The following is an 18,132-nucleotide window of genomic DNA, read 5'->3' on the forward strand; positions in this document are numbered from 1 at the left end:
TGACTTCTGGTCAAGGTGGTGGCAGAGGTAACCACAGCTCACCTGTTCACACAACCACATCAAATCACAACTAAAATACAGAACAACCATCACTCAGAGTTGTCAGAACTCGAGTTGAATGGAAGCCTGACAACTATGAAATTAAAAAAATCACATCCATCGAGACTGCTAGGAGGGGAGAAGACGTGGAAGGGGCTTGTCCCACATCCACATGTGGGTAAAATGTGGGAGGGATAATTCGGGAGCAAGGAGTCCCAGCCCCACACCAGGATCCCCAGCCCAGAGTTCCAGTGCCAGGAAGGCAAGTCCCCATTAACTTCTGGCTGAAAAAACCAGAAGGGAACTGGTTTTTTGTGGGAACTGAGTCAGTGGAAGAAACTTCTGGAGGCCCAAGCAGTTCCCACACATGGACTTACTCAGACTCACCCCCTCTGAGCTCCAGCACCGAGGTAGCAGCTTGAAGGGCACCAGTAGCATATGGGGAGGGACTGAAGTGGCTGGCATCAAGGTGAGAGCTGGGGAAGAGCTTTCTCCCAGACAGAAAGGCAGCCAGAGGCCATTGTTCCTTTTCAGAGCCCTCCCCTCACAGAGTTAGCAGGTGGGTGCCATATCTGAGACTCTACCAATCTGGCTAACACTGTCTGCCCTGCCCTGGAGATCCCTGGAGACTCCATCCCACCCGACTTACAGGCCCACCCAAACTGTTAACCCTGACTTTTCCACATGAGTGGCTGGTCATGGCTCATGCTTCACAACTTGCTAAGTCCTATGGAACAAGCAACATCTGGCCTCAGTGAGCTCCCAGCCCTGTACCTCTTGCTGAGTGGCCCCAGGCCTGGTCCTAGCAGCAGCCAGTCTACATTTACAGCTTGCCTTTGCCTAGGAACCTCCAAGCCCAGCACAAGTAGCAGCCACCTCAGATTGCTTTATGGCTCATTCAGGTGGCCCCTGGCAGAACACAGGGTGGGGCTGACCTTGGCCGGCAACACCAGGAAACCCTAGAGTCTGTGCAGCCAGTGAACAGCTACAGGCCATGTTGGAGCACCGCCATCTTGCCCCTGCACAGCTGATCCCCCACCAAGGGTGGAGGTTGGTGATCAGTGGCCATAGCTGTCCTTGCAGCTGACTGGCCTCAGTAAATCCCTCCTGTTGATCTGCCAACAGCAATTAAATCTCAACTACAAGAGGAGGGTGTACTCAGCCCACACAAAGGGCACACTTCAAGTACCCAGCTTGAGTAATAGGGAGGCTGTGCCACTGGACCCTACAGGACACCTACCACATTATGCCACACTACCAAGAGAGGGAGCCATAGCAGCTCTACCTAATATATAGAAGCAAACACAGGGAGGCTGCAAAAATGAGTACACAAAGAAACATGGCCTAAATGAAGGAACTGATCAAAACTCCAGAAAAACAGTTAAACAAAATGGAGATAAGCAATCTACCAGGTACGGAGTTCAAAACACTGGTTATAAGGATGCTTGAGGAATTTAGTAAGGACCTCAGCAGCATAAAAAAGGCCCAGTCAGAAATGAAGGATACACTAACTGAAATAAGGAACAATTCATAGGGAAACAACAGTAGACTGGATCCAGCAGAGAATCAAATCAATGATCTGGAACACAAAGAAGTAAAAAAACACATGGCTAAAGAACATCAACAAAATGGAAAGGGAACCAACCATATGGGAAAATATTTTTACCAATGACACCTCAGACAATGGTTTGATCTCCAAAATATATAAAGAACTCACATGACTACACACCAGAAATATAAGTAGTCCAATTAAAAAATGGGCAAAGGACCTGAACAGACACTTCTCCAAGAAGGACATACAGATGGCCCATAGACACATGAAAAAATGCTCAACATCACTAGCCATTAGAGAGATGCAAATTAAAAGCACAATGAGATACCACTCCACACAGGTAAGAATGGCTATCATTAATAAATCAACAACAAGTGCTGGCGAGGTTGTGGAGAAAAGAGAACCCTAGTGCACTGTTGGTGGGAATGCTGACTGGTGTAGCCACTGTGGAAAACAGCATGCAGAGTCCACAACGAACTAAACATGGAACTGCCTTTTGATCCAGTGATCCCACTGCTGGGACTATACCCTAAGAATCCTGAATCACCAATTCGAAAGAACCTATGCACCCAATGTTCATAGCAGCATTACTTACCTTAACCAGGTGCTGGAAACAGCCTAAGTGCCCATCAGTAAATCAAAAATCTGTGGTACATTTACACAACAGAATACTATGCAGAAGAGAGAGAAAGAAAGAAAGAAAGAAAGAAAGAAAGAAAGAAAGAAAGAAAGAAGAAACTCCTACCCTTTGTTGACAGCATGGCTGGAACTGGAGAGCATTATGCTAATAAGTGAAACAGGCCAGGCAGTGAGAGACAAATACCATATGATCTCAGCTATAAGTGGAACCTAATCAACTAAAGAAACAAATGAGCAAAATAGAACCAGAGACTTGGAAATAAAGAACTGACAGTGACCAGAGGGAAGTGGGGTGCAAGGGATAATGGAGAAACTAAGGGAAAGGGGCAAGCAAAGGAACACGAATAAAGGACTCATGGGCACTGACAATAGAAGAAATTGACTGTGGGAATGGGAGAAGATGGGGTAAGGGTGATCAACAGGAAAATAGGTGGGACCACTGTAACTGAACGACAATAAACAAACAAACAAACAAATCAATCAGAAAAAGAAGGAAAAAGAATCCCCACAAACAAGGACTGTGTAAGCAGTCTGAAACAACTTTAAGCATTTCAACATTTGCATCATAGGGGTGCCAGAAGGAAGAGGAAGAGCAAGAAACTGGAAATCTATTAGAAAAAACAATGAAAGGAAACTTCCCTAATTTGGTGACGAGAAGAGACATGCAAGTCCAGGAGGCACAGACAGTGCCAAGCAAGATGGATGCAAAGAAGCCCACTCCAAGATGCATCATAATTAAAATGCCAAAGGTTGAAGATAAAGAGAGAATCTTAAAAGCAGCAAGAGAAAAGCAGTTTGCTACCCACAGGGGAGTTCCTATAAGACTGTTGGCTGATTTCTCAAAAGAAACTTTACAGGCTAGAAGAGACTGGCAAGAAATATGCAAAGTCACAAAGAGCAAGGACCGAGAGCCAAGATGGTTCTACCTAGCAAAGCTATCATTTAGAATAGAAGGGCAGATAAAGAGCTTTCCAGATGAGAAAAAAACTAAAGGAGTTCATCATCACCAAACCACTATTATACAAAATGTTAAAGGGAATTATTTTTTAAAAAGGCCAAAACTATGAACAATAAAATGGCAAACAATATATATCTATCAACAACTGAATCTAAAATCAAGCTAAGCAAACAAGAAAAACAGAGACAAAGTCATGGACACGAAGAATGTTTTGATGGTCGCCAGATGGGAGGAAGGTGTGGGGGAATGGGTGCAGAGTTGAGGGGATTAAAAATAGGTAGTTACAGAGTAGCCATGGGGACATAAACTATAGTACAGGAAATGGAGTAGCCAAAGATCTTAAATGCATAACCCATGGACATGAACAATGGTGTGGGGGCTGCCTGAGGGATGGGGATACTGGTGGAGGGGGACAAAAGGGAAAAATTGGGACAACTGTAATAGCATAATCAATAAAATAAAATAAAAAATAAAGTGCTTTGGGTATTAGAGGAATAAAAAAGACTGGCTTCACAAAAGTTGTTAACTTTATCAAAGCCTTTATCGAATGCTTACGGTTTAGATAAGCAAAAAGCAAAGGGCTGGGGCACTGATATACTGGAAAGACAGATTTGTGTAAGCCAATCTAAAAATGCAAACGGGATGACGTAAAAGGCACAGGCAGCCATGGCTGGCTGCGGTACTGGGTGGATACGGCGAAGTGTGGAGAGAAGCCTCTAACAGCAAGTTGGGGTTAGACTGTGGATGGTCACGAATTCCACTCTCGGAATCACGAACTTTATCTGGTAGCTACAGGGCATTGACCTCTAAGTATTTTTGAATAGGAGTAGGGTATTACTAGAGCACTGCTCTACAAAAATTTATGGAATTTTAGAAGGTAGAATTTTAGGCTCTTAATGGGAAAATGGAGAAAACTATACTTTAACAACAATAAAAAATGCAAAAAAAAAAAAAAGAATTTCAAGAAATCTTTGGGATCATCCTGTTTAACTTTTTAAAAAAAGGCTTTATTTATTTATTTTTTAGAGAGAAAGGAAGGGAAGGAGAAAGAAACATTTATGTGTAAGAGAAACGTCGATTGGTTACCTCTTGTACACCCCCAACCAGACCTGGCCCATAACCCAGGCATGTGCTCTGACCCGGAATCAAACTGACAACCTTTGGTTTCTAGGACAACACCCAATCCACTGAGCCACACTGGTCAGGGCCTATTTAACTTTTTACAACAAATTCTTTCAACCTTTCCCCCAATGTTATTATTTGAGCTCCCCTGCCATCTGGTGCTCTTCTTACATTTGCCATGGTGACTATATTCATTGTAGTAGTCTGGTGACTACTTCATTGTTTAATGAAGTCACATATGAACTGCTAAACTACTTTGGTCGTCAGAAAGCATTCCCTTAGGTTGAACTAAGACCTGTCTGGGTTCAGTTCACTCCCCATTGTCCTGTGGGATAAAAGGAAAGGCTTGGTACCTCTCTTACAGCATAATCATTCAAGTGGGGATTCTTCGTGCTCCTTCACCAGTTTATTTTGTTCCTATGGCTCACTGTTGGCCACTCAAGCATCCTGGGGCCCGAAAGCCTGGAAGCAACGTTTCCTAGGATCTCTTCGGGAAGGCGTTGGGTTAGACTTGGCAATGAGAGGAACTTGAGGGGATCTCAGGAGATAGAGGAGAACCAGAGGTCACTGCTGCTCGGCTAACAGTGGTGGGCAGGCCTTGGAAGGGAAGCCTTGACAGTGCTTCTAGCCATCTTCCCACAGACCCCACGTGGATGCTGCAGGAGGCCAGGTCATCAGTGATGACATTGCTGCCACTTCTGACTTCCTGAAAGCCAGCAGTGGTTCTTGGCTCCCCGAGGCCTTTCAACAATTTCCCTTCTGTTTGAAATAAGGGATTTGGATTTAATTTCCCTGACAGGTTTGGTAGGGAAAATAGAAGCTACTTACTCTAACTCAAGTATAAAGGATTTCATATGGAAAATACAGGCTTATGCAACTGCAGGAAAAAATAAGGTGGGCAAAGATCAGGGAGGCTGCAAAAAAACAAAGCACTGGAGCGGGTGGTCCTCAAGTGCTCCCAGCAAGTGGCTGCAAACCGCAGTACCTTTGGGGAGCCATCAACGACCTCTGCCATCTACAGCAGCAAGCCAGGCGAAGGCAGAATCTTTCTCCCTCTGGAGAAAAATGGCGGCTTCTCTTCAACCCTCCAAATCTCACTGAAGTGCCCTTCTCTGGCAGACTAACTCAGAGCTACAGCAGGGAGGATGCTGGGAAATGCATTCTGGCTTCTCTGTGTGTAGAAGAGACTGGAGAGGGGGGTGATGGTGAAGCAGAGGTGACAATAAAGACTCCAGCACAAACATAATGCTCTTCTTTGTTGTTTGCACAGGACAACCTGCGGTTGGATAGTCAAAGCCTTTCTTTTTCAAGTTCTACACCCCTCCTGAATCATATTTTTCTTATGAGTCATATCCCAATTTTTTGGAAGTTGTGGTTCTTCTAGTGTACCAGTCTGACTATGCTGTCTGCTATTATGAACTGAAAGGTGAACTCTTTGTCATAAATGAACCTTCTCATCAAAGATATCCCCATCAACTGTAATTTAAAATAAAAAAATAAAGATATCCCCAGATTAATAATTTTCCTTATTGTTTCTTGCATCTTCTGAGAGAGAAAACTATTCTTAAGAATTCATGCAGTTTTTTGCTTTGTGGAGAACAAGAATTTTGCATATGCACAAACAATTATACTCTTAGGAATTGAAAGGTTCTTAAAAGTCACATGGTTGGATTTTCCAACCAATATTTGAGTGTTTACAATTGGGATGACAAATAATCACACACGTGCTCCTTACTTTTTGCTCTTGTGACCAATGCCAGGCATTGCTGACGTATCTTAGCACTCTTTCTGCTGAACCTGAATGCAACCTTGGAACCCTCCTCCACTCACTGCTCTAGCCAGCTAGGGCCAATGGTTAAGAGCTGTGTCCCTGCAAGTGGTCATTAGCCTATTCCTCTAACATCTTTATCCAGTAAGAATGAATGCATCGCTTTCCAAAAGTTGCCTATTCCAACTGTAAATAACTCCATCTGTTAGAAAGTTCTTCCTTATATGGACTGCAGTGCAGGTCCCTGTATACAGCTTCTACCCACTTAGGTCCTATTCCTAAGAAGACAAGGAACAAGTCCAAATCTGCTTTCACAAACAATTCATCCAGTACTTGAAGACGAGCCTCTTCCGCTGGAATCTTCTCAACTGTATGAGTTCCTCTCATCACTTCCTGTGTTCCCTCACAATTCTGGTGATTCTCTGAGTTTTCCAGATTGTCTTAAGGTGCAGCATCTGAAAGTTGGCTCTGTGTTGTACCAGCAGCCTCCACACACGAGGAGCGTACTGACCCCAGAGCACTGCTGAGTTGCACAACCTTTAGCAGAGTAAGGCTTCTAACTGTGACAGCCTCGGCCAACCAACACCTGAAAGTTGTCCCTAAGATCCACAAAGACCGGTCCAAACCCACTTTCATCAGCAATCCCTCCAATATGTAACAGCCCAGTTCTTTAACCGGCCCATCAGAACCATGTTCAGCCCCCAGTCCCTGGAGCTTCTGTAATCAGTGGAGACTGCAGCTCTCTCCCAGGAGGACTCAGTGCCCTCCTCCGCTCCCCAGATGATTTCCTGGACTGACTCTACCAGCACTTCAACCTTACTGCCACGGCCAAGTCAAAGGACAGTCTTCTAACTGGCCTCTCTGCTTTCACGGTCTCCCTGTAGTCCAGTCTGAGCACAGCACTCGGGTAAGACAAGTAAACATAAGCCACATCGTGCTGCTTCGCAGCATCTTGCAGTGGCTCTCCATCTCCTGCACCTTCTTACCCCCTGTTCTGTGTTCCCGTCCTACTACTCTCCACCTTGTTTGCAGGCTCTAGCTGCTCTGGGCTCCTTGTTATTCCTTCAACATGCCTGGCATGGGGCCTTTCCGGGGCCTGTTTTTACTACTTGGGATTCTCCTCTGAATCAGCATATTAACTCTCACCTCCTTTTTATCTTTGCTAAATGCTAAATGTTGCCCGGATCATTCTTTGTAATTCTACAACTTTCTTCTACCGCACCCTCACCAATACTCCCGGACACCCCGCCCCTGCCCCTTCCTTTTCCATACCACTTACCGCATTCTGGTACACTCCGCTGTTTTGTTATTATGTTATGCTCACTGTCTCTACTGTTTTGCTATTTATTGTGTTACATTCACTGTTCTTTGTCTATCTCCTCTTGCTAGACCGTGGGTCCTGTGAGGGCAGCAACCTTTGATCACTGATGGGCCCAAGCACGAGAGCAGAGGCCTGGTAAAGACTCTTTGTCAGTGGGACCTCGTGGCAAGCTCACACCTAACGTGCACACAGTGACTGGTCACTGCCCAAACACCAGGCCCTCCCTCCAGTCGGCCGTCTTCTCCTGTACTTTGGGCCCATACTGTTCTGTGCTTTCTCTCTCCTTGTCCAAAACCCTGTTTTTCCTCCTTCCCATATCCCACAAAGCCACTCTGAACCTCCATTTCAGGTGACTAAGTATCCCTACATTCTCCGTGCCTGCACCGAATCCTCCCTTCTTCCCTCTTTAGCTGAAATCTGGCTCTTCCCGCAGGGCCCTGATTCCCCTGGATGTGTTGGAAAGAGGGGCTGCTCATTCTTCGTTCCTTGCCAGTTATTCCTCCTCTACCCTTAAGCAAAAAGCTCTGCTCCTGTGAGCCCGGTGCCAGCGTCTTCTCTCCGTGTGGCTGCCTCCTGCTGATTCCCAGGCCTCGCTCCTGTTCACTGCAGCATTTGGCCCATAGTCCTTCTGTCCATGGCATGGCTCATCCCTTGAGACTAGGATGCCCACGCGAATTACCTGTCCCTGGCTTCCAGCTCATGAACTGGCTCAGTCACACTGACTGTCACTCATGTCCATACCACTCCAGCCCCCGACTCACGGCCAAACCCAGGCCATGTTATCACTGCGTGCGATCTGCTCCACTGTGGACTTTTTCAGTCTAAGTACACTGCTCTCCAATCACGATCTCCATCACTCCCACTATGATGGCTCCCTGAGCTCATTAACATCCCTCTTCGCTTGATTCCACTGTGGGATCCTCTCTTACAGCCGCATGATAATTCTGCTCCTTTTCTGACTTAGTCAGACACCGAGATCCATCACTTCCCGTGAGCGGCCGTCCCATCCACATGGATTTCCAAGCTGCCTCACATGGTCTAGATCAAGAAAACTTGAGATAGTGCGACCTCTCTCCCCCCAAACCCCAAAAACTCAGTGTAAGGCTGGAGATAATACGAACTCCCTATCTTTACAGAACTGTCAGGAATAAAGTCACAGCGGGAGTGTCTGGTGAACTGTACTTAGCTCTGAGGCTACTGTGCCGTGGTGGTGCCATTTCAGCCAAGAGACAGAAAAACCTGCTGTCTTTCCTCGGCACCGCGAGCCTGCTGCTGCTACGTGTGGTGGGACCCAGCGCGCGGCTCTGATGACTGATGTGCTGTTTCACACACTCTGCCATTGACACTGAAAACATTTTCATATGCCACGACACTGTCTCCAGGCATTTGTTAGGCAGTGGGTTAGTGATAGCGCTGAAAAGCACAGCCCCCAAAGGGTAACTCTGGAACAGAGTCGGTCGTGATAAGACACTGCAGAAGGCTGAACATCCACTGTGACGCCATGTTGTTGATTAGGACCCAGTAAAATGTTTGGAAGGTAACGTAGGAAAACATTAAAGTATTCAAGTGAAAATACGGTATGACGCTGTGCATTCATGCACTCCACCCCAAACCATGACTTTTGCATTTTTTCCTTCGGAAAAATTAGTCTGGAAGTGTGCACTTCCTGTTGTGAGATCACCTCAGGAACACAGCTAACACACAGTGTGTCTCCTTGAAATACAGTATCTCCCCCACCTTTTTCATGAAATGCTTCTCTTTCCATAGATGCACCCAAGCCTGCAGCGAATGGTGCGGCAATCATGAGCAGGGACTTTGGAGCCAGGCTGCCTGGAGGTGAACCTCTCAGTTCTGTAAACCTCTAGTTTTGTGATTTTGGGTAAGTTACTTACCTACTCAGTGTATTAGTTTACTCAACTGAAAAATCAGGATGAAAAGAATCCCCACCCCTACCTTCCAGGGCTGCTGTGTCGACAGAGTAAGTTAATGTATACACAAGACACTCAGAGTCCCGCGGAGCACTGAGGAAGCACGAGGCAAGTGTTAGCCATTGCTGCAGATGTCGGCGTCACTACCTCCACCTTCCCATCGACCTCGATGATACTTACAGGGAGGAATTTATTTCACTGGGTTAAAAAAATCAGGGGCCCCTTTATATAAGTTACTCATAATATATGCAGTGGTTACTCATAGGCTATACAGTGATAGGAAGAAGTCGGTCCTTCTTCTGCTATTTCCAGGAGAACCCTTCTTCATCAGTTCTGTGTATCCGTACACAGCAGACCAGCAACACTGCAAAAGCCTTTTCTAGTGCACGCCCTGGGTCCGTGCTGTGATTCTGTATGGGGCCTGCCCGGACACTAATGTTCACATCAAGGGACACAACAGCATGTGTCTCGTGCGCCAGCCCTACCTTTAGCCTGTCTTTGGGCAGCGCGACCACTCCTTGCTTGATGATCTCCAGCACCCGTTCCACTGACAGCTCGGCTCCAGCCTGCAGCAACCTGGAGCTGAAGAAGGTGATCACCTGGAATGTAAAGCATTGGCTTTGAAACAAGTGAACGGTGGAGATGCACTTTCGGTAGATGCCTTTCTCACGGGGTGGACGAGCCGTGATTAACTGCACTTCTCAGAGTGCCCTGGCTTTTAATTCGCTAGCTCTCCTAGTGCGGTCCACTCTATAAAGGGTCTGATGTCTGAATCACAGCCAGCCCTGAATACTCAGGGCTCACTAGCCATTTTGTGAATTAAATAGGCTCCTGAATTCTGCTCTTTCTTGTACTGCCTCACCTTGCATTGGTATTTCTTTTAGAGAGCAGCACCCATCAGAAGGTGGAAAAAGAAAGCTAAAGCTTAAAACCTGTTAGTAGTGAGGCTTAAGAGTAACTCTCAAAAAAAAAAAAAAAGCTCGATGAGAAAGAAATGGAAGCTAATGGCTAAAATGTTTTGGGCAGTATTTGTAAGCCTAATTTTTCCACAACACCCATATCCTTAATCACCAGGGATAACGAACAGCAAGATTTAATTACTCCTGTCCCTTGTCACAGCTTAGCCTGCACTCCGCAGCTTCGTGCCAACACGGGAGCATTTTGGAAGGAACGCTGCCCCTTCGTATTTGTCACAAAACACTAAAAGAATATCATCATATCTTAGCAAGTCGTTTTAACATCAGTGTTAACAAGTCAAGGCAATCGTAGATCCCATTACTCGAGAACATTACACTTGAGTGTTCGTATTCAGACATGCAAAAACACAAAAACTTACACCTTTTACAAAACGTTGAGTATTTCCACTTACATGTTTTCCATTTTATATTAAGTTAACAATTATTCGCAAACATTTTTATGAGTTTTCATTCAAGACTACTCTCCTAAATGTTAAGTGTTCAAGAGTACCACGTTCCCCCTAACCATTCTGGTGGAAAGCGCACAGCATGACAACATGCCACTGAAATGCATTTATTCTGAGAAGCAGAGACCCAGGCAGAGCCGGGACCCAGACAAGCTTGATGGAGAGACAGGGCAAGGAGCCAGGAGTCCAGATGAGCAGTATCTTTGTCTCAGGCCATCTGCTGGCTCCGCCTCCTCTGCGAGGTGCTTGTTTTGTCCACAGCTGGTGGTTGGTTTTTCAGCACATGCTTGTGGGTCTTATTTCCCCCAAGTCAGATTTTAAGTGCTTTTGGGGAATTCTGGGATAAGATTTTGTCCAGAGTTTAGACACAGCACGTACTCAAATTTATTTTTCTTAAAGATTTTACTTATTTACTTTTAGAGAGAGGGGAAGGGAGGGGAAAAGAGGGAGATAAACATCGATTGTGCAAGAGAAACATCAATAAGCCACCTCCCATACACCCTCAACCCAGGCAGGTACCCTGACCAGGATTCGAACTGGTGACCTTCTGGTTTACAGGATAACGCCCAACCCACTGAGCCACACAAGCCAGAACAAATAGATTTTTATAACAATGAATAAGTCCTTGGAGACAGACTTACACATTGAGAAAACATACAGCAACAGGTGTTTTAATATCTTATTTTAAAATATGCAACAAAGTTGCAAACTAAACACCTTGTATAAATATTTTTGTTTTAAAGTGCTTTTCTGAGAAAAACTTTCATTAACCATATGAAATGTCACTTTTGTAGGTAAAAAATGGTTGAAAATTGGTGATTCTATATGGTTCAGCCTAATATCTTTGTATAAAATTATCTTCTTTGACCAAAAAATAGACATATCTGTTAAAAACATATTCTAGGAAATAAAAAATGCCAATGAAAAAGTAGACAGATCTTACAGACGCTTACAGCTTCCAGATTTTTCCCTTTGCATGGTCACTATAGCGTAATTTTTAGCTTGCAGCAGGTAACGCGGACAAGGGACAGCTCTCAAAGGTGGCTGACCCTCAAAAGGACCAAGGAGCTTCGTGAAAATACTGATCCCCAGGCCGGGCCAGAGACCTTCTACCAGTCTCTTCAGGTGACTCTGACTAGTAAGCCACCGTCTAGACCAGAGGTCTTCCGATTTCTTTTGGTAGTTCACGCTTACAAGTAAAGTGAGGATGTACTTCCGACCCATGAGGTCTGTCCGGAAGGTATCTAGCCACGTAATATGAAAAACAGAGACATCTGAGGGGTGGGATGGGGGATGTGGTAGGGGAAAATCAAGACAACTGTACTTGAACAATAAATATAATAAAAGATATTTGTTTGAAAAAAAGAAAAATAGAGACATTTATTTTAGAAGATACTAGAAGACACATTGTACAGAGAACAATGATGCCTCAGACCCCTTCAAAGTAGGCCCCTTGGGACCTCACACAGTTTTCCCAAATGCAATCAGCTGCCCTATTGTATTTTCTTGAATCTCTTCGAGGGTCTAAAATCTCTTCCCTTTCAAAGGTGATTTGAGTTTTGGGAAAAGCCAGAGGTCGCAGGGTGCCACATCTGGGCTATAGCGGGGCTGAGGTACCTGGGGAATTTGATGTTTCACCGAAAAACTGCACGAGACGTGATGCATTAGTGTGCACATCTAAAGTTGTGAGGAGGCTGTCAATCACCAGTTGCCCATAGCTGCGGCCTTCTGAGTCATCTCAATAGTTTCCGCAGAGGAATGTTCAAGCCCAACACAAAATCTGATGCACATTCTTTGCTCTATTCACCCAGTCCTTTTGAATGCGATGGCCACACAGTACACATGCTCACTCAACAGCGTCTACTGTCCCCACTGACTAGTACAGTGAAGTGATCATTGTTTGCACAGCGCATTCCAGTCCACTGTCCTTGGCTGCCAGGTTACATCGATGTTACACCAACTATCCTCCTTATGTTAACGATGGCTGGACTTCCTTCAGACAGACCTCATGCATCCTATTTATACATCATGCAACATTACTGGTTTGCATGTTATAAAATGTACATAAAGCTCTAAAATAAGAACAAAATAAAACTATATTTAAAAAAATTACCTAACTGGAGGACATAAAACATTTTTGTATTCAATTAAAACACTATCATTAAAATAATTTGGATCATTAGCTATCATATGTCTTGCTAATCGCAAGGTCTCAAATTATCATCAGCAAACAGTACTTCTCATAGTAAGATGCATGTGTTTCTCTAAACCCGTTATGCAAACAGCCTGCTTGATAATTTTTATAGATCCATTTCCTGTGAGATTAGACTGGCTCAGCACTGTCTCTACCTTGTATTGTATAGTACTTGTTCTAGGAGGAAATGGCTCTGCCATTATCTTTTTGTCACATATTATTATACATGTGACATATTTGAATACTTATATTATTGTATGGCCTTCAATCTGTGGTTCCTTAGCAGGAGTCATGCAAATCATGCCCGTTATGTGAGGGGTTATTTAGTCAAACCGAGATATAACCTAGACAACATGAGCACACAAATGACAATAAACCTTAAGTGAATGAAAGGTGAGGGTACCCATGCCAAGCCCCCTGTGTTGAGAACTCCTCCTGTCTCTTCTCTTAGGATACCTGGAGAAATTACTGTGGCTGACACAGGGACCCTGCTGGTGATTTGTGCAATACCAAGATTAGTAAAGCTAAATCTGTTTATTTAAAATTCTACTTGATTATACAGTTACAGTTGTCCTTATCTTCCCCCTTCCCCCACTTCACCCAGTAGCCCCACTCCCTCAGCAAGGCCCCACCATTGTTCATGTCCATGGGTCATGAGTATAAGTGCTTTGGCTACTCCATTTCCTATACTGTGCTTTACATCCCCCTGGCTATTCTGTAACTACCTGTTTGTACTTCTTAACCCCCTCTTCTCTTTACCCATCTCCCACACCCCGCTCCCATTTGGGAGCCATCAAAATGCTCTTCATATCCTTGATTCTGTCTCTGTTCTTCTGGTTTGCTTAGTTTGTTTTTAGATTTAATTGTAGATAGATACGTATTATTTGCCATTTCAGTGCAATCTTGGCTGTAGGTCCCTACTTTCCATGACTTTGAATATTTCTTGCCAGTCTCTTCTAGCCTGCAAAGTTTCTTTTGAGAAATCAGCTGACAGTCTTATAGGAACTCCCCTGTAGGTAACTGATTGCTTTTCTCTTATTGCTTTTAAGATTCTCTCTTTATGTTTAACCTTTGGCATTTTAATTATGATGCATCTTGGAGTGGGCTGCTTTGCATCCAACTTGTTTGGCACTGTCTGTGCTTCCTGGACTCGCATGTCTCTTCTCATCACCAAAGTAGGAGAGTTTTCTTCCACTATTTTTTCAAGCAGATTTCCACTTTCTTGCTCTTTCTCTTCTCCTTCTGGCACCCCTATGATGTGAATGTTGGACCTCTTGAGGTTGTTGCAGAGGCTGTTTATACTACCCTCATTTTTTTTGGATTCTTTTTTCTTCTTGTTCTGATTGGTTGTTCTTTGCTTCCTTATGTTCTAAACCATTGATTTGATTCTTGGTTTCATCCACTCTATTGTTGTTTCCCTGTAGATTACTCTTCACTTCAATTAGTGTAACCTTCATTTCTGACTGAATCTGTTTTATATTGCTGAGGTCCTCAGTAACTTCCCTGAGCATCCTTACACCCTGTGTTTTGAACTCTGCATCTGATAGGTTGCTTATTTCTACTTCATTAGCTCTTTCTCTGGAGTTCTGATCAGTTCCTTCATTTGATCCATGCTTCTCTGTCTCCTCATTTTTTGTAGCCTCCCTGTATTTGTTCCTATATATTAAGTAGAGCTGCTTTGACTCGGTGTCTTGGTAGCGTGGCCTAATGTAGTAGGTGTCCTGTAGGGTCCAGTGCCACAGCCTCTTTATCACTCAAGCTGGGTACTTAAGGTGAGCCCTTGGTGTAGGCTGAGTACACCCTCCTCTTGTAGTTGAACCTTGGCTGCTATTGGTAGATCAATGGGAGGGATTTTCTTAGGCCAGTCAGCTGCAAGGATTGGCTGTGATCACTTACCACCAACCTGCACACTCCATGCTCCATGGAGGATCAGCTGTGCAGTAGCCATGTGGTGGCGCTCTGACATGGTCTGTAGTTGTCTACTGGGTGTGCTGGCCCTGGGGTTTCCCAGGTAGTTCAGGCCAAGATCAGCCCCCACCTGTGTTTTTCTTGGGGCTGCCCTGCCTGAATTATAAAGCAATCTGAGATGGCTGCTACTTGTGCTGGGCTTGGAGATTCCCAGGCTGAGTCAAGCTGTGAATCTAGGCTGGCTGCTGCTAGTAGTGACCAAGGGCTCACTGAGGCAAGATGTTGCTTGTTTGAGAGGAGTTAGGCAGTTTGTGAGGCATGAGCCAAGGCCGGCCATTCATATGGAAAAGCCGATTAGGTGGGAAGAGTTGAATGGGGTGAAGTCTCTGGGAATCTCTAAGGCGGGTCAATTAGTGTTAGCCTGGTAGATGGAATCTTAGATACGGCACCAGTCTGCTGGCTGTGTTGGGGGAGGGCCCAGAAATGGCCTCTGCTCTCCTTGATGCCAGATACCTCAGCCTCTTCCTGCACGCCACGGGTGCCCTCAAGCCTCCACCCTGGCACTGGAGTCCAGAGGGAGTGAGTCTGTTAGGTGAGTGCACGTGCTGGGGTTTTTTAAAGAGGAACTGCTTGGGATTCCTGAAGATTTCCCACCGACTCTGTCCCCACTGGTTTTTGCAGCCAGAGGTTTCGGGACTTACCTTCCTGACAGTGGAACTCTGCATTGTGAGGCCTGGGACTCCTCACTCCTGAGATGTCCCTCCACACATGGAATTTTTAACCATACCTGGGTAAAGGACCCACTTGTTCTGTGTCTGTGCCCCTCTTACCAGTCTGGATTGACGTGGTTTCTTTAATTTCATAGTTGGTAGACTTCCATTCCACTTGATTTCTAATGGTTCTGAGTGATGGTTGTTCTGTATTTTAGTTGTAATTCTGGTGTGGTTGTGTGAAAAGGAGAGCCATGTCTGCCTATGCTGCCATCTTGATCAGAATAAATCTGTTTATTTTTAATGAATAAATAAAAGCTCTAATATTTTCTTCCCATGTTTCTGTGGACTGCTGGTCAACCTCTGGAGTATGTGCAACCTTCAGGGTATGTGTATCGTCCTCACTGGAGAGTGCTGATCGCAGTTACAAACTACATACAATCAAAGCTAAGAGGAACACAGAGTATTCCAATAGACACTACAAACCGACATAAAAGAGAGTGCTTACATGTCATATCATTAAAGGACTCAGAAATGCAACCCTGGCTGGCGTGGCTCAGTAGATTGAGCACCAGCCTATAAACCAGCCAGGGCACACGACTAAGTGGCGGGCCAGGTCCTCAGCAGAGGGCACACAAGAGGCAACCAAACACTGATGTTTCTCTTCCTTTCTTTCTCCCTCCTTTCTCCTCTCTCTAAAAATAAATAAATAAAATCTTAAAAAGAAAAAAAGAACTCAGAAATGCAACAATAGTCTAGTTTTGTTCACCCCAAGGCGGGACTGGACTTGCCTCTAAGCCGCAAGGAACTCCCATTCCCACTGAGAGAGCTTCAGAGTGGGCATGAGACTCAGCTTCTAAGTAAATCCCTTTTTTCAAACTGTCTCTCATTTGCATGTTTTACAGCTGACATTCTAATGTGTTTGCAGTCAAACACATTAGAAAAATGATAAAACCACCAGTCCCAGAAGGGAAGTATAATTTGTATGTCAAGAGGAAGGGAACAAACCTCTGCATCTTTATTACGGATCACGTGAGCTACATTTACCATTTATTTAATTCGCGCAACAACCCTACAAGGCTGACAAAATCTGTCCTACAGATGAGTCAACAGGATCAGAGAGGAAAAGCTTGACCGGCCTCGGCCGGGTAAACGGCAGGAGTCAGATGTTGCGTCTTCCTTCACCACGTTACCAGCGACTATTGTGTAACAAAGGTCTAGTTCTCTTAATAGAAAATATTTGAGGTGAAAGGTGTAAGCCACAGTGGCCAAAATTTTCCATTGGAGTCAGGATGTAACACTAGCAAAGGATGTGAAACCAGCAAATAATACCTCCATTCAAAGATACAAAGTTGTATTTACTACCACTAGGTTAGAATTTTACACACGAGTGAATTTAGTGACCAGAAAGTCAGCCTGTGGCTACAGGAAGGCAGCCGAAGACTTGGCTCTGCTTGTCCCAGTGACCCAGCATGTGCTTGTCAACGAGACACTCTGCGCAGCCAGACTTGGGGGCCTCGTACTGCTCACGGTGGTTACGTGACCACCCAATTATGGGACGGATCTTGCCTGCTCATTCAGGCAGTGACTCTCAATGAAGTCACACAAATGGGGGTCGTTTTTATCAGGAGCCACTCTGCACTTCTAGTAGTGACAGATTTTCCAAGTGCCACGCACAGTCCATTGCGTTAAGCTCCCGGATGCCACAGTCTGGTTTCCTGACATCCTGAAGGAAGGGCTGGTGCAGCTCTATCGGTTTCTCAGCGTGTCCCCTCTCCTCCGGGGAGGGGTGGAGAATACACGTGGTAATCACGGCCCAACCAGTAAATGTGGACAGAAAGTGGCCTAGAGCTCCGGGCTGATCGTAGAGTCGATGGCCCCCGGGTACTGGCGGCGGTTCTGACACACCCGCACATTTTCTAGTTTCTTTATGTAGACTCTCACAATTCATTTAAGACTTCTCTTCTTCAATGCCAGAGTTTCTCTCAAAGCTTTAGCTGTATCCCAGAAATTCTGAGGTACTGCATTTTCTTTCTTGCTACCTTTAAAATATGTCCTATTTCCTTTGTGACTGCCTCTCTTTCATCCAGAGGTGCGCTGCTTAACTTCTAAACATTTAGGGTACTTTCCAGATATCTTTCTTACTGATTTCTAGTTTAATTTCAGTGTGGTCAAAGAATATGATTCCAAGTCTTTTAAATTTGTTGAGGTTCATTTTATGGCCTCAAATATGGCCTGCCTCAGTCCATGTTCCACGTGCGGTGATGTTGGGTAGAATGCTCCTGAACAGCAATGAAATCAAGTGGGTTGGTAGTATTGTTTGGGTCTTCTGTATTGTTACTAATTTTCTGTCTAGTTACTGTGTCAGTGACTCAGAAAGAAGTGTTAAATGCTCCGAGAATAATTATGAATTTGTCTATTTCTCTTTGCAATTCCATCAGTTTTTGCCTCCTGTATTTTGAAGTTCTGTTATTAGGTGCAGCCACAATCAGAATTATGTCTTCCTGGTGAACTGACCCCCTTATCAGTACCTGCTGTCCCTCTTTATTGCTAGTAATGTTCCTTATTTT

At 44.8% G+C, this 18,132-nt stretch overlaps 1 protein-coding gene across 2 annotated transcripts in view; it reads right to left on the reverse strand.

Moving 5' to 3' along the window:
- DYM (dymeclin) overlaps positions 1-18,132 on the reverse strand; it is a 280,176-nt gene that overhangs the window by 40,941 nt on the left and 221,103 nt on the right. For both annotated transcript variants that reach the window (XM_037165106.2, XM_037165105.2), the window contains exon 16: positions 9,813-9,926. In XM_037165106.2, the coding sequence (XP_037021001.1) occupies positions 9,813-9,926 (114 nt within the window). The remainder of the gene's footprint in view (positions 1-9,812; positions 9,927-18,132) is intronic.

Source organism: Artibeus jamaicensis, unplaced genomic scaffold, assembly GCF_021234435.1.
Source record: "Artibeus jamaicensis isolate MK-2021 breed Jamaican fruit bat unplaced genomic scaffold, CSHL_Jam_final contig_354, whole genome shotgun sequence".
NCBI lineage: Eukaryota > Metazoa > Chordata > Mammalia > Chiroptera > Phyllostomidae > Artibeus > Artibeus jamaicensis.